At 41.9% G+C, this 14,048-nt stretch overlaps 1 protein-coding gene across 2 annotated transcripts in view; it reads right to left on the bottom strand.

Moving 5' to 3' along the window:
• Window positions 1-2,681: 2,681 nt before the first annotated feature.
• Window positions 2,682-14,048, bottom strand: part of ADAMTS12 (ADAM metallopeptidase with thrombospondin type 1 motif 12) — a 172,442-nt gene continuing 161,075 nt past the window's right edge. For both annotated transcript variants that reach the window (XM_087773260.1, XM_087773261.1), the window contains exons 21-24: window positions 11,538-11,711; window positions 9,717-9,863; window positions 7,595-7,748; window positions 2,682-5,449 (exon numbers count right to left, since the gene is read on the bottom strand). In XM_087773260.1, coding sequence (XP_087629386.1) covers window positions 5,229-5,449; window positions 7,595-7,748; window positions 9,717-9,863; window positions 11,538-11,711 — 696 coding nt within the window. In that variant the 3' untranslated portion in view covers window positions 2,682-5,228. The remainder of the gene's footprint in view (window positions 5,450-7,594; window positions 7,749-9,716; window positions 9,864-11,537; window positions 11,712-14,048) is intronic.

Raw genomic sequence — 14,048 nt, 5'->3', positions numbered from 1 at the left:
ATGCTAGCGTTCCCAGTGGGAATTTCCCCTAACACTAGCACTACAATAAACAGCAGTGCTCTTTGCCCAGGCAGTCCAGCAAGAAGGACCACAGAAGTGGTATTGCGAGAGGGCAGCACTGGGCGCCTGTTCACATCCCAAGGATTACTGCTGCAGTAAAGCCACGTGCTGCCTTGAAATGCTCGCATGTACAGTGACCTTCACCTGCCTGGGACTCCCCTTCTCCTTTGCAAGGAACTGGCTTGACCCCACATGCAGCCTTTTCTTGCTTCCAGCTTCCCCCAGCCTCTACACGCAGAGCACATTCTCTTTTTGCTAGCAGATAGTATTTACTCAAATCCAAGACAACCTTTAAGGGTTTAAAATCCAACATTCACCCCTTCTTTCATTTATTGAGACTTCATGCTAAACAAGAGGGAATTCAGGGTTTCTGTTCTGCCTTTATGGCATAGTGAGAGCTGACTTTTAGACTGTGTCCTTTGCTCCATGCCTTGGGCACTGTATTGGCCTGTTAATTAGGAAGCTGGGCTCAACCCCTTCCCTTTCAAATCTAGAGGGAAGTCAGACTGCAGCCTCTCACAGACCAGGGTTTGGGGCAGGCCTCTGACTTCTGGAGCCTGCATGAGCCCCAAAAGTACTGTTCTCCACAGTGAGTATAAGGAGAAGGGATACATCATGTCTTAGCCCCCAGCCAAAGCCACTGAATCACTGAATCCAGCGGAGAACAGATGTCTGCTGAGGACCATCTTCCTACCTGCTTGTAACATGACAGGGATAAGAGGTAAGACCAGAGGTCTAGCAAAAGACTGCCTCCCCAAAACACCCAATCCCTCCGAGTAACTATTTTCCTCTGTTCCAAATCTTTAACTTTGATTTAGTAAAAGCTACATCCAATGACTCATAATGGTAACAGTGAATTAGCAGAAGCCCTCAAGAACCTTTGATAAATTTTCTTTTTGATTTGTCTTTCAGGTAGGCATCCGATGGCAGTCCAGATATTTAACAACTTCCTGGTTTTCACATGTTGGCCACAGATTCCTTCCAAAACCCAAGCACCTCAGCTTACAGAAGATGGTTGACCACTAAAAAGGTACTGTAGCTATTGCTCATCCTCCTGGCTCTTACTGCTGCTACCACCATGTCTGTAGAAGAGACTTGTACTCCTTGGCTGACACATCCCACGTTTCGTTTCTGTGGGTATGCTGGAGGTATCTGCATTTTTTCGTTAAGAGAAAGGAGGAGGCTGGGATCAATCAGTCACAGAAATAAGCAATATCCTTGTGTGAGCTCCCCATAGTCTACTACCTGCAGGCGTAGGGGCTAGGGAGGCTGCAGTGCTGGGCAGCAGCAATAAACCATGTTTCTTATTAATCACCATTCTGTAGCAGAATGAGTCCCTGTAAATGCAGTTGGGTCAGTCAGTCAATGAGGAGAGGTGTCTGGCACCAAGTCTTGCTCTCCAGGGGAACACGATAACCCACTGAAAACAAGGACATCTAGGACATTCCCTTCAACAGGGCTGAAATTTCTCCCTCATAATTCTCCAATGTACTGTGTTTCTGTAGCCACAAAATTAATCTACCAGTACTGCTGCATTAAGTGCCTCCGTCTGGAATGCCACTCCTCAAACCCCTACTTCTCTCTTGCCTCATCCCATCATCATACAAGTGTGCTCCTGCTGGCAGAGAACCCTGCACACCTACAAACCTCCTGCTGAAAAGATCTAGTAAGCACGTAAGCACAATGTTTTCCCTCCATGCTGATTTCATTTCAAGCTGATGCTAGGTAGCCACAAGACAGTTCCTTTGGTGGGTCCTGCATGCTTGGCCAGGCCAAGTGCAGCAAGCCATTCCACACAGTGCAGCAGAGAGCAGAAACTGCTCATCAGGCTGTGCGTTGTGCAGCAGGTCATCATCCAGTGAATGCCTATTAAGCCTTTGCAAAGCAGAGGGAGCTTCAACTCATTTCTCAATTCAGTTCATTCCTCTCCCTTAGAGCGCCTGTGCAGTGTGCTGCCCCTGCGGGCTGGAGACCCACACTTACTTTTTGAAGTAAGAATGAGCAACTTCCTGCAACTTCCACAGGGTGTTATTGAGGCTGAATCCATGGGTGGATGCACGGGTGGAGTTTGGTAACTGACTGCAAACTGATGGTGTTCTCTACCCAAGCTTATATGCCTAACTGCGATGCCTGTGCTCCTGGGCTGCATGCCAAGGAACGCAGTTAGTGTGATAAAGTTTCTGGGCATCAACATCAGCAGTACTTGGAAAATTTAAGCACTGAAAAGATTCCCAGGGTGGGGGGAGTGGGGGAGTGGGCATGATGATATTGTATACAGCTCTTCCGGAAAACAAATAGATCCCACAATAGACATGCACACATCTGCTGCCAAGGAGCTAAGGCACATCTGCTTGCACTAGAAGTGGTAAGATGTCATCTACTTCATAGGAAATAACTAAGCCTATTAATGTATATTTTTACTTAGCACCATGCTCTATTGCACTACTTTTCCCCTCACCCTTTTTAATGATCTCTTTTATGTTGAAATATTAAGCATCAAAATACTTCAGTGATGAGGATTCCCCTGGAACAGAAAAGATACTTTCTAAGCTTTTTTTCCCTTGGTATTCCATCTTACGAATTTCCTTGCACTGGAAACATAAAATACCAGAGACATCAGGCATAAGCAATGCCATTTATTGAAGCTTGAAACAAATATGTCATCATAGTTTGCTTTTTAAACCTTGACATGTTAGAACAAACAGTGAATGTGCCAAATACACATATTTTCCTGAGCAACCTGTTGAAGCTGATGTGTCTCAGGCTAATATGAGAATATAATGATGTCACGCCTCTGTACTTAATACTCTATTCAGTTTTGACAGTAGTGACCATCTGGATTAGGATCATAAATCCACCTTTACTTAAAAATAGTTATGTCATAAGAAAGGAATCTTTGCTAAATGGATAGGAGAGATGACTGCACATATTATTAGCATAGAGGAGATATTAGGCTGAAGAGTGTGATGTAAGAACCTATGTAAAATATAGCAGTGGCACTGCTCTATTAAAACAGCTCATGTTGTTGTCACAGTCTTTTCCCTAAAGTTTTAAGCTGAGCAACAGTGTAGACTGTGCTTCCCTGGGTAGAAAGGTTATTTTGATTAAAGTCCATAATATAATTCATTCACTTCTATCCATTTCAAATGAAATTACAGCTCCCTGAAGAAAAGAATGAAGCCAGAAATGGTTTTACTCCACACTAGCCATAAGGAGCACTGGAAGGTTGTTCGGCCATCAGAGAACTGCCTTGGACATAGCAGTACAGGCTCTGCTCTACACAGTGCAGCCTGAGGCCAAGCCCTACCCAAAAGCTTCCTGAATAAGATGGGACACCTCCACTCCTTCATATGATTCAGTATTTCTGTGCCCAGTGGAACAACAACTGCCCAGATTTCTATTGCTCAAAGGGTCAGTAGCCATTCAGGACCCCAGAAGGACATAAGCACACTGTGAAACTTGAAAAGCATTATGTCTGGCATTGGCCAGCAACACCATAGACATGTATTATTTTAAGAATATGTGCACGTATGCTATGTACACACATGCATGCACATGCACCATTGTGAGTCATCCCCCACATCTGTTATATTAGCACCATGTTTTTAACAGTGGATTTTAAGTTTTATCAGCACCTATAACTGGGGTTATATTGCCATCACAGAGGTTAATAAATCTAACCTTTCCATGCTGCATATCCTGAACTCCCAGTGACTTCAGGTGAAGAAGTGAGCCCTTAGCCAAAGGTCACAAACCTATGAAAAAGGACAATTAGACTTGTGGCCATCATTAAAGCCAGGCCCAAATACTTCTATTAACTTTCATAAAGGTCTGTCTAGAAATAGGGCTATTGCTAGTCATAGCTCTGTAACCATAGTGACACTTGGATTCATGGCTATGTGTCTCACTCCACACTGCATAAAATGTGACGTTTCCCTGTATTACAATCTCAAATTGTCAGGTAGCCAGGGAGTAAATCTGAGATTTTCAAAAGAGCACGAAGAACCAAGGTGTCCAAATCCTACTGAATTTCAAAGGAATCTAAATGTCAGACTCTGTCCAGCTCTTTTGAAAATGCCCAGCTTTGCTTCAAAGGGTTCAGCCTGGTCTCCCTGAAGTTTCTTCTGCCATTTTCTTCAATAGCAAAACAGATACACTATTTGGCTAGTAATGCCTGAGGCCCAGAGCTATGCAGATGCTATAGGTGGGTCTCAGGCTCCTGTCCCAGGTGCCCTCACCCTCACTAAGATCAAGGATTTGCACTGGGGAAAAAGTCTGCTGTGAGTGATGTGATAGAGTAGTCTTGTGGATGTGGGTTTACACTTTACTAGGAGATACTGGATTAAATGATAGCTCTATCACTGAATATCAGTGTGAATTACAATCTATCTATTAAGGTGGTAGATGCAAACAGCTTTGCTTTCATAGTACCAAGAAATGTTTCTTAAAACGTATTTGGGAACTTAACATCCCATATTTGGTGGAGTTTTCAGGTTACAGCAAGACATTTGTAGTAGAAGAAAACCGACCAGGACAGGCTATTGCTGAGGTATCCTTTAGAGGTTCAATCAAGTACTAAAGAAACAGTTTTTCTTTTGAAAAACCCAATGTTTCAATTTGGCCTGCATAGCACAATCAGTTATTATAAAACTCTGCTTTTAAATTTATGAAGTGAGCAAACAATTTAGAGAAACACTGCCACTTCAACTTGATTCCTAAAAACAGAAAAGTGAGTGAGCATAGAGGGATTTGGCCCACAGTGCAGGTCTGTGTCTCTGCTGCCTCATCGGCCGACTTTCTCTCAGCACTCTTGAGTAAGTGGTGCTGCTGTTTCAAGTGGGTTTCAGAAAAGAAATGGAAGAAAGAACAAGTAAAACATTCATTTAAAAAAATAAAAAAATTCTTGCAAGCTTGTTTCTAGCCTCTATGCGTGACTAAGAAGTACTAGCTGCTGGTACGTTGCAAATTATGTTACAAATTTTGGACTATTACAGAGAAAAATTTGAAGAAGTAAATTAGGACTGATAACCCTAAGGGATGTGTTCCCTCAGTTTTGATCACAGATTTCCATTTTTGTTGGATGGTTCAGAAAAAAAAGAAACATAAAACCTGTAAACAGAAGCCCTACTCCAAGCAACTAGATAAAAAAAAAGCTAGTGCCAAGAAGCTTAGTTGTTGTTTTCTTGGTTTTGAGGTGATTTTCTTCTAGATTTAGTGTAATTTTGTTGCTTGAGGCCTCGCTGATCCCAATATCTTGCTTTGTTACGAATTCGGGGCTGACTACACGTGAAGCAGCACTGAGTCTGTATTGACGGCAGCAAGCACTTGCCAATGCCTTTCAGCCTCTGGCAGAAGTGAACTGACAGTTGGTCTTTGCTGCAGGGTAGCCCTGTGGTGGAGAAGATGAGAAGAATTAGCTATATTTTGCTGACAAATTATCTGTAGTTCTAGAATTTTAAACTGCTTTAGGCCAGACACTCATGCTTGTTATAGCTCTTATTTATGACCGTTTCTCTTCCTTTGTATTATGGGTCAGCTGGATCCCCCTGAAATTTTAGGACTTCTAAGTAAACAGGTCCTATTAAACTTCATGCAACCTTCTGTCCTGGAAAATACAGCACTCTTTTATCACTGTTCAGTGAGGCTTTACTTTTGCAGCAGACATAGCTGATCTATGTTTTTCACTTTAAGGTTTCTGCTTTTAAGAACTGCCAGAGAAAGTCTAGCAACAATGATTTGTGAGTCTGGTACATTCACGTTCTTGTAATAGTGCATTTAAGACAAGCGCAGTGGGCTGGCAGCGTGCTGCAGAGCCATGCAGGGCAGGCAGAAGAGCATAGACAAGGCATGTGCAACTACACGTTCAGCTTGACTACACTTCAATTTCTGCAGCACCAGAATAAGCCAGGGACTGGTACTGTATGTAGTATGGTGCTGATAGGTCTGTGGTAGCTTTAATAAACTGAGATGTGTCAGATTTAGTTAGATGTTACAAAATGGGGGTCCTCTGCTGTGAGAAGAGATGGCTAGAGTCAAGGTTTGCAAAAGCAGGAAGGTGGTGGATTAGCTGAATGCAAGGCTGTTCAGCAAATTCCTCAACAGCAGAACTAGGGAAACTCAATGAAACTAGTATAAAGGTAGTTTAAAAAAGATAAAAGCACATCTTTTCACAGCAGACTGTGAACCTCTGGAACTTGCTGCCATAGGAGAGGGTGGAAGCACACAGCATTACAGCATCAAAAAGGGATGCAACATATTGATGGAAAAAGTTACATAAATTTAAACTAAAAGGCACTAGAAGGGGTGCCTTTAATAGTCCCAATATGTCAGTTGGGAATGGTGGAGGAATACCATGGCAATGAATCACAGGAAAGGACTAAACTCCTGTATTCTCCCTAAGTAGCATCTTCTAATGCCATTGCTGGAGACACAATATTGGGCTGCATGGACCACTGGTCTACCCAGTAGGGCATTTCTTACGTTTTACTGGCCCCTTGAGCTTTTCTTCACAGAAATAACTATTACTAATCTGTGTAGGTACTATTTATCTGAGTCTGTCTTTCTGAACATGAAAGGGACAGGAGATGAGCAGATCAATTCAACCCTAGGGCAAAATATGTGCTAAAGATCTTTGAACAGCAAGAGGAGTGATGCATCGCTCTCAAGTGTATGCCAGATCTGAACTGCCCTCAGCAGTCAACCTCTTGTCTCATTGCTGGATCGGACCCTTACAGCTGACTTGCTAGGAGGGAAGAATCCTCCTCCAAAAGGCCTTTGAAGGCTCTTCCAGAAGGACTCTGTGCTGCTGCTCTTCTTACCTGAGGATACCTGCTGGATACTGCACTATACAGATAAAGATACCCTTATGTAAGGTTCCTCCCTCCCCTGCCACTTCTGTTCTGTGCTATTACCATCTACACAACGGGGCTCCTGGGCCCTTGAAGGATAGAGGTACGGGACACCCTGAGTCACAAGAGGACTTCTCTCCATCTCTTAATTTTGGAGACAGTCTCACCCTGTGGGACACTGAATTAATTCAGTGTGTATCAGTATATGTGTATTCAATTCAGGCTGTATCTGGATTCACTGCCAGTCAGATTTTTCTTATGGTGTCTGTCTCAATTTGCTTGCTTGCACTCCCAGCCCAGAATCTGCAGTTCCCATAGAGGTATCTGTCTTAAGAAATGGCATGTGTTTGGACTCACAGCATGGCCTTCCACAGCCCTCAAAGCAGCCTGTGAGTTACCTAAAACAGGTCAATACAAGCAGACCTATTCATTTAGTCGTGGCATTGTAAATTAGGGATGCATGCTCAGAGAACTGCATTCCCCATCATGGCAACACAAGGCCAGTAGGGCTGGAGAACATGACAACGTGATTCTGCCAACCGTGCAGCTGAGCAGTAGCAGGTTAGGCTGACCTATAATTACTGAGCCTGCAGTATTCACAACAAGCTGATAAATTGGGTCAGCTCCCAGTTTTTACAGAATCTCAGCACAAATGGAGAGCTTTTTGGAAACTGTCTGATGCATACCTGTACTTTTCCTGCAGTCTTGCAGATTGCATTTCTGATACCCTGTGGGCTTGGGTTTATCCACACACATACTGTCATCTTCAATGTCATTAGTTTCTATATTCATGCACTTCACAGTTCTTTGCTGAATGCCCCCTCCACAAGAAACGGTGCACTGGAAGAGAGTAATATTAACATATATAAAAGTCTTTTACATGGAAATTGTGTAATATGCCAATATTTGACCTGTAAGGTGACGGAAAGCTAGAAGTGCCATATGATTCAGAACCAATGACACTAAAGTACTTTGTGTACTGCATTCTCCACCCAGACACCTCCACGGTGCATCGTGGCCAGATTTGGCAGGATACACTGGAGGGGTAAACAGCAGAAATACAGCATCTTGGAATGTGTAACCAGGGTAAGAGGACTGTTTTCTACAGAGGAGGAAGATCTGAAATGTCAGTCCTACAAAGTAAGAGAGTAGTAATCCGAATTAGTACTGCACACTGACATTTTTTGTTTCCTGTGTTTTCTCACCCTTTGAATTAAACATGCATCATCAATTACAATGTTAGGTCTAGAAATGACCGAGCTGAAGATTTCAAAAAAGCTCAGTGAGATGTTTTTTCTTTGGTGACATTTACACTGTGGTTACCCTTTCTTTACGACCACAAAACAACTGCCAGCTGCTTGTTCTGGCTGCACACAGATGGCCATAAAAAAAGAACATTTTCAAAACATGTTCCTGTACTATTCTGTAAATGTATTTAATTCTTCCGACATTCCAGAGCATCTGACAATTCCAGTTAATTTTAAATTCTTTTTCTCTTCAGATAAATAGTGGCCAGTAAGATAAATACTTCAACAGATAGAGAATGACAGCTGTTGAAGCACAAGTGATAAAGACAGGACTGGTACCTCTTTAGTTTTTCTGCAAATTATCCTCTCTCTAATGTATGTCTCTGTGCATAAGACATGATATTACTGTTGTGAAGTACATTAAAATATCTTAGGTACTCCTGCCGCAACTTTAGATTAATGTTTAAAATAGGTTTTTTTATAAAGTAAAATAAATGGGATTAATAAATCAGTAAAATAGCTGCTATGCATTTTGGTATTCAGTTGCTTATTTTATGCATGTCCCAACATTTTCACCTCCATATTTAAGCGCTAGAGTTACACTAACTCTACATGACATTATACTCATGTCCCATCTAACGGCCTTTTGTCAAAAACAACTCATTAAATTTTCTGTATTAAGTGACTCTCTGTTATTTCCTGGCTTTTGGTGTACTTTCAATGTTCTCTTCTGCTGTAAGAACTATTTGCAATGTACGAATAGGTTTATTAAGGAAACTGGAAGGAAAGGTTTATCAGATACACAGGTTTCTTTGTAACTAGACATGTATTGCAGATACTGGAAGGTTCCCCAAAGATACACCCCATATTTGTCAATTAGATTTCCAGAAGCCAGAGTAGAGGGCTATTGGTCAAAATTCACAATTTCTGTTTGTGTGGGCAAGTCCAATATTCCACAAAGTTGCTTTAAGGGCCACCCCCAATCCCCCAAAAAATAGTCTTGAGCAGTAAAACATTACAATGACTGGAGAGGCTCCAGAAGCACAGACAGATCAAACAGCCTCATTGCACTTGGAAGGATTCAGTGAGGTGTGTGTCAGGGACTTTTATTAGCAATTCAAGCTTTTCCCTTCCTCTCTAAAGATAATCTTGTCCTCTCATCCTCTTGAAATTCCTCCTTATTCTATACCTAACTGAACATGGTTAAATTTAGTACCCAGTAGCCTCTTCCAGTGGAAAATTTCAAATGAGTAATGGAAGAATGTCAATGGTAACTCTTTTTTTATTAGAAAAGGAAAAAAAAACCAAACCAGCCTTTCATCCAACAACATCTAATGCAGCAACAAAAAGTAAAAACTACAATGCCTATCACCTGAAGGAACTGAGATGGGCTGTCTCTGAAATGTTCAGTAATATTTTCAGAAGATCTTCCTTTGTAGCTCCAGCTGTGCATAAGAAACCATACTTGCCATAGGCACTGTGGTTCACGGACAAGTGGGTAATATGACCAAACACGGCCAACTCAGGACAACAAATTAAACAAAAAAGAACTGAATCCTACCGGACCCCATGCCTGGTTAATCCACTGCGTACAAGGTTGCCTGTTACACGATGCAATGGCATTAGGTCTTTTTGTCCAGTCACAGTAGCCTTCTTCTGGGCAGTAGATATGTCGCTTTTGCTGGCCTCCACCACATGTTCTTGAACACTAACAAAAGAGGTGCACAAACCCGTGAGGAGAGAGGTCGGAATGGATGAGAAACCAGAAACAGACCATAAAGACAGTAGGACATGTTCTTCATTTAGAAATATGGAGCCACAGGTAACAAGAAGCATGTCACTGACCTGTGTCATTTAGAAAGATGTACAGGCTAGCCTGCATATCAAGTCTTACAGCCCAGATATGAAGAAAAGCTCTGCACTGAGACATTTATTTCATCATGTGCTTGGAAAGAGACAGGGAAGATGCCATTATGGGTCCAAAATACTTGGGGGAAAGCTGTTCCTGACATGTATTAATGCAAGGCATATAGGACAGCATGGAAGTGGCAACATAGAACAGGCAACACAGAACTGCTCATGCAGCACCACCAGCAACAGTAACTTCCCTAACAAGAATGAGATTGGAAGTTGCATGTCTGCAGGATTATTCTGTAATATTTACTGAAGACAGTACAAGTTTGCGAGATGCAACATCTCATTTTTATGAGGCGACTGGGGACATTGAAATTCACTCAATCCATACAATAAATTAACTATTTTGCAATAAAAGCATCATACAAAGACAGTGACCCAGGTTATTTATTAAACATTCTTTTGTCCACATTCTAGTATTACTTACCAACTGATTTTTTACTATTATTCACTAGGTCTGCAGCAGAGCCTGCTTGAAATACACAAAAGATTTCATACTCTGCCATGGAATAAGGCATCAGATATACTTTGAATAATGCATTGTTCCTGTCCTACAAGGAATTGCATCCCTATGGACATAGGACCAGAGTTGACATCTGACAAATGAACCTTTTCAATCCAATTCTATCCAGTATCCTTAGCATGAGGACAACTGCCAGGGTTGGATAAGTGTTTTTATAAAATATTTTAAGTGGCAAATGGGTGCAATCACTTGGCTACTCTTACTTTTTCAAACCTTGCTGACTGCTCTGACTGGAAACCCACATCCCGGTCTCCCCCTTATCGCAGGTGTGATTTCTCAGTGGCCTGTAAGGAAGCAATGTGATCACCTTCCTTAAAATCCAAAAGCATCAAGTCCACAGTGTTGCAAACATTGTGGTGTTTTCTCCAAAGCTGCTTTTAGCGGGAGTAAACACTAAAATGTAATCAGACCACGTGCTTTAGCTGACATAAGTATGTGCCTGGCTGCCTATGAGTTTGTTGGCACAGATTTATATTACAAAGTGACCCAAAAGTCAGATTTATCTTAAGTCTGACCTCAGTCTCTGGCCCCATAAAATTCCAGCCCAAAAGTGTAGAGGAAAATTCTAAATTAATCATAATGAGAAAGCAACATTAAAATGGCAGCAAAAGGGATCAGTCTGAATGAATCACATTTACTGATTCAGTAGGATAGCTAAAACAAATCTTCTTCCAGACCACCTGCTTCTCTCTTTCAGGGTGTGGTAATTTACAGCTTTAGCTGTGTATCACGTGTGTATCACAATGCTAAGAATGATTCTGGGAAGTCTTACAAATGTCTACGATGATTTTTGCTGTAACCATACACAAGGACTGCAGAGCCTCTGAGTGGTACCAACTGCTGTCTTCCTTTGAGTGAAAGTTTACCTAACAGCATGGGATCTAACAGTCACTGTTAACTGACAGCTTATTGCCCATTCCCAAAGCTTCTTTTAAAGAACAATACCTCATTCCAGGGCTCCACACGCCACTGCAAGCAAGGCTCCATGTTACAACTAGTGTTGAGTTGTGGTTTATATCCGAGTAATTGGCAATGAAAAGGCCTTAGAAGTCGCTTTTCACGAACATCAATGCAGTGAACATCTCGGGTCTTGAAACCGCCATTGCAGTTAGCAGAGCACTGTACGCAAAACAGAACGGGGCACGTCTCCAAATGATGCTCCACTGAGCAGCTGTCCCTTCCCCAGTCATAGAGGAGGAGGACAGCCTGAGCTTTAAGCATCCTGACTCACAGAGGGAATTACCAGTTTATCATTACAACAATCTGTTGTTAGGCTTAAAAACTGTGGTCTTCAGCATAGCAAATCAGAACACACCATATAAATATTTCCCTTTCTTGACTGGAACATACGTTAATAACACAAAAGCAATATTGAATTAGGAAATCTTGCCAGCTACTTCCAAAAATGTCATAGTGAAAGAGTCATAATGCAATAAATAAAATAAACAAATCCTGTATGCAGGTAAATTGTCAGTTCTTCAGTTCTTTCTGAGGGAGGAAGGGAGGAAAGAGGCACAGCTGCGTAAGTTGATTTCTCTCATTCAGCCACGGGAGAGGTCAGTGTCCATGGCAGCAGACTGCCCAGGCTGGCAAAACTGCTCCTTGTCTTAGCCCATAGACTTGAGCTGCTGCTTGATACCACTGGGAGATGGCGAACTCATCCCACAGCAGCAGCTCCCACCCTCACCTTCCTCGCTTCTCCGTGGCACCAGGAGGATCCATACCCCAAGAGCAGCCTGGGCATGAGAGAACAGGAGAGAAGACAGTAACGCCCTGAGCCTCACTCACTGTCTGTGAAATTGCTTCTCAGCTTGGAGCACGACTCGCGAGCCAAGCAGGCCCTTCCAGTCTCCTATTTCTCCCCAGAACTTGCTCCAAGGCCTCATGCAGCAGCACCAGGTTGTGTCCCCACCTAACAAAGCCCAGGACCTCTCCTGCTGCTGAGGAAGAACTGAATTTGCTACCCTGAGGATAAGGACAAATATACATTTAATTATTTTGCCTTCATCCAGAGTTAAAGCCAATTCTACCAACACCACTGAATAACCTCAGATCAGCTTTTATCTTTACTTCCACGATGCTGTTCTCCTTTGCATAAACAAGCATTCTTCAGTTGAACAAGGAGACTGAATATAATACTTCCCCAAGGAGCTGCAGGATGGATGGAAAAGGAGTCCCTGCTCTTGCTCACAGAAGCTTCTGTCCCTCTCGATAGAAACAATGGGCAGAAGTGACTGTGCAAAAAACTGAGTACACACAGCCCCAAATACGTGCAAATTATATTTGGTATTAAACTTAGACTGTAAGATCTAGTCTGAAGCACCTTTCTTTTCAGGGAGGGGAACAATTAGATAAGAGAAAAGGAACAGAGAAAGCTTTACTACACTGGCAGGGGAATATAACCATCTTGCTGTGATAAGGTGACATAAAAATGTTTGAAACAAGCAATGAGAAAAACAATTGTCACTTGCAAAAGCAAACAAAAAATAGCCATTTTTATATATGAAATTGTAATTAGGTTCATATAGTTCTAGTGCTGGAAAATAAGGGTGGCTAACACAACAGAAATCTGCTAGAAAAAGCCTTTTGTCTCAAATTGACCTCATAAGTCGACTGACACTTTAAAACATTTGTTTCCTGTAATATTTTATCATTAAACCTAATTTCTAGCTACTTTCTGTGACATAACTATCATCCACTTGTTGCAAGAGCAAAAACATTTATGAACAAAAATTGAAGATGACATATGCCCTACTGCAAGTGGGACTGCAGAATGTCTATGTATCATTTTAAATGAATTTTGAAGGCTTAAATATGGTTATGTAATGCCTTGGCCTTTCCTGGACTTTCTGAAGAGTCATGTATGTCACGTATAAATCGATTCTATGTCAAAGACCTCAATAATATAACACAGTAACTGTAACCTTTTCTTTGTATGAATCTGCCCTCTCGTCCAATGGCAACAACATTGTCCACAAAAATGATACGTATTGAGAAAGTTTGAGAGACCTATCTTTTTCTTTATTAAATCAACATTATTTCAAGTAGAATTTTGTAGTTTTTCTCTTTTGATTCTTGAAAAATAACCGACTGTTTGAAGCCCCAGTTTTAGACAGCCTGAAGACAAAATGTAACAAGCTTCAAGAAGTCACTGAAGTCCTTCTAGGTGTTCGTCACACATCTTACAATACCAAAAAAGAACTCAAACGCAATTCCTTGCATTCCACTTACCACCTTGGACACCTTCTTGTCTCTTGACCAGGCCTCTGTACATAACTAGGACCAAACAAGACCCTAGTCATAGCAGGTATTCTCCCCACTACATTTTTCTTTAGTTTTTGTAATGTAAAACTTAGAGGTTACACGAAGAGGGAACAGACCACATCATGTAAGAGATAATACGCGGTGGCAAGGGTGAACAGGAACATGCCAACTCCCCCTCCCAAATTCCCACTT

The sequence above is a fragment of the Nipponia nippon genome, unplaced genomic scaffold (assembly GCF_047370975.1).
Source record: "Nipponia nippon isolate SJK-2023a ecotype South Korea unplaced genomic scaffold, ASM4737097v1 scaffold_39, whole genome shotgun sequence".
Taxonomy (NCBI): domain Eukaryota; kingdom Metazoa; phylum Chordata; class Aves; order Pelecaniformes; family Threskiornithidae; genus Nipponia; species Nipponia nippon.
Note: the sequence above shows the minus strand (reverse complement) of the source record. Positions and strands in the feature narration are given on the sequence as shown.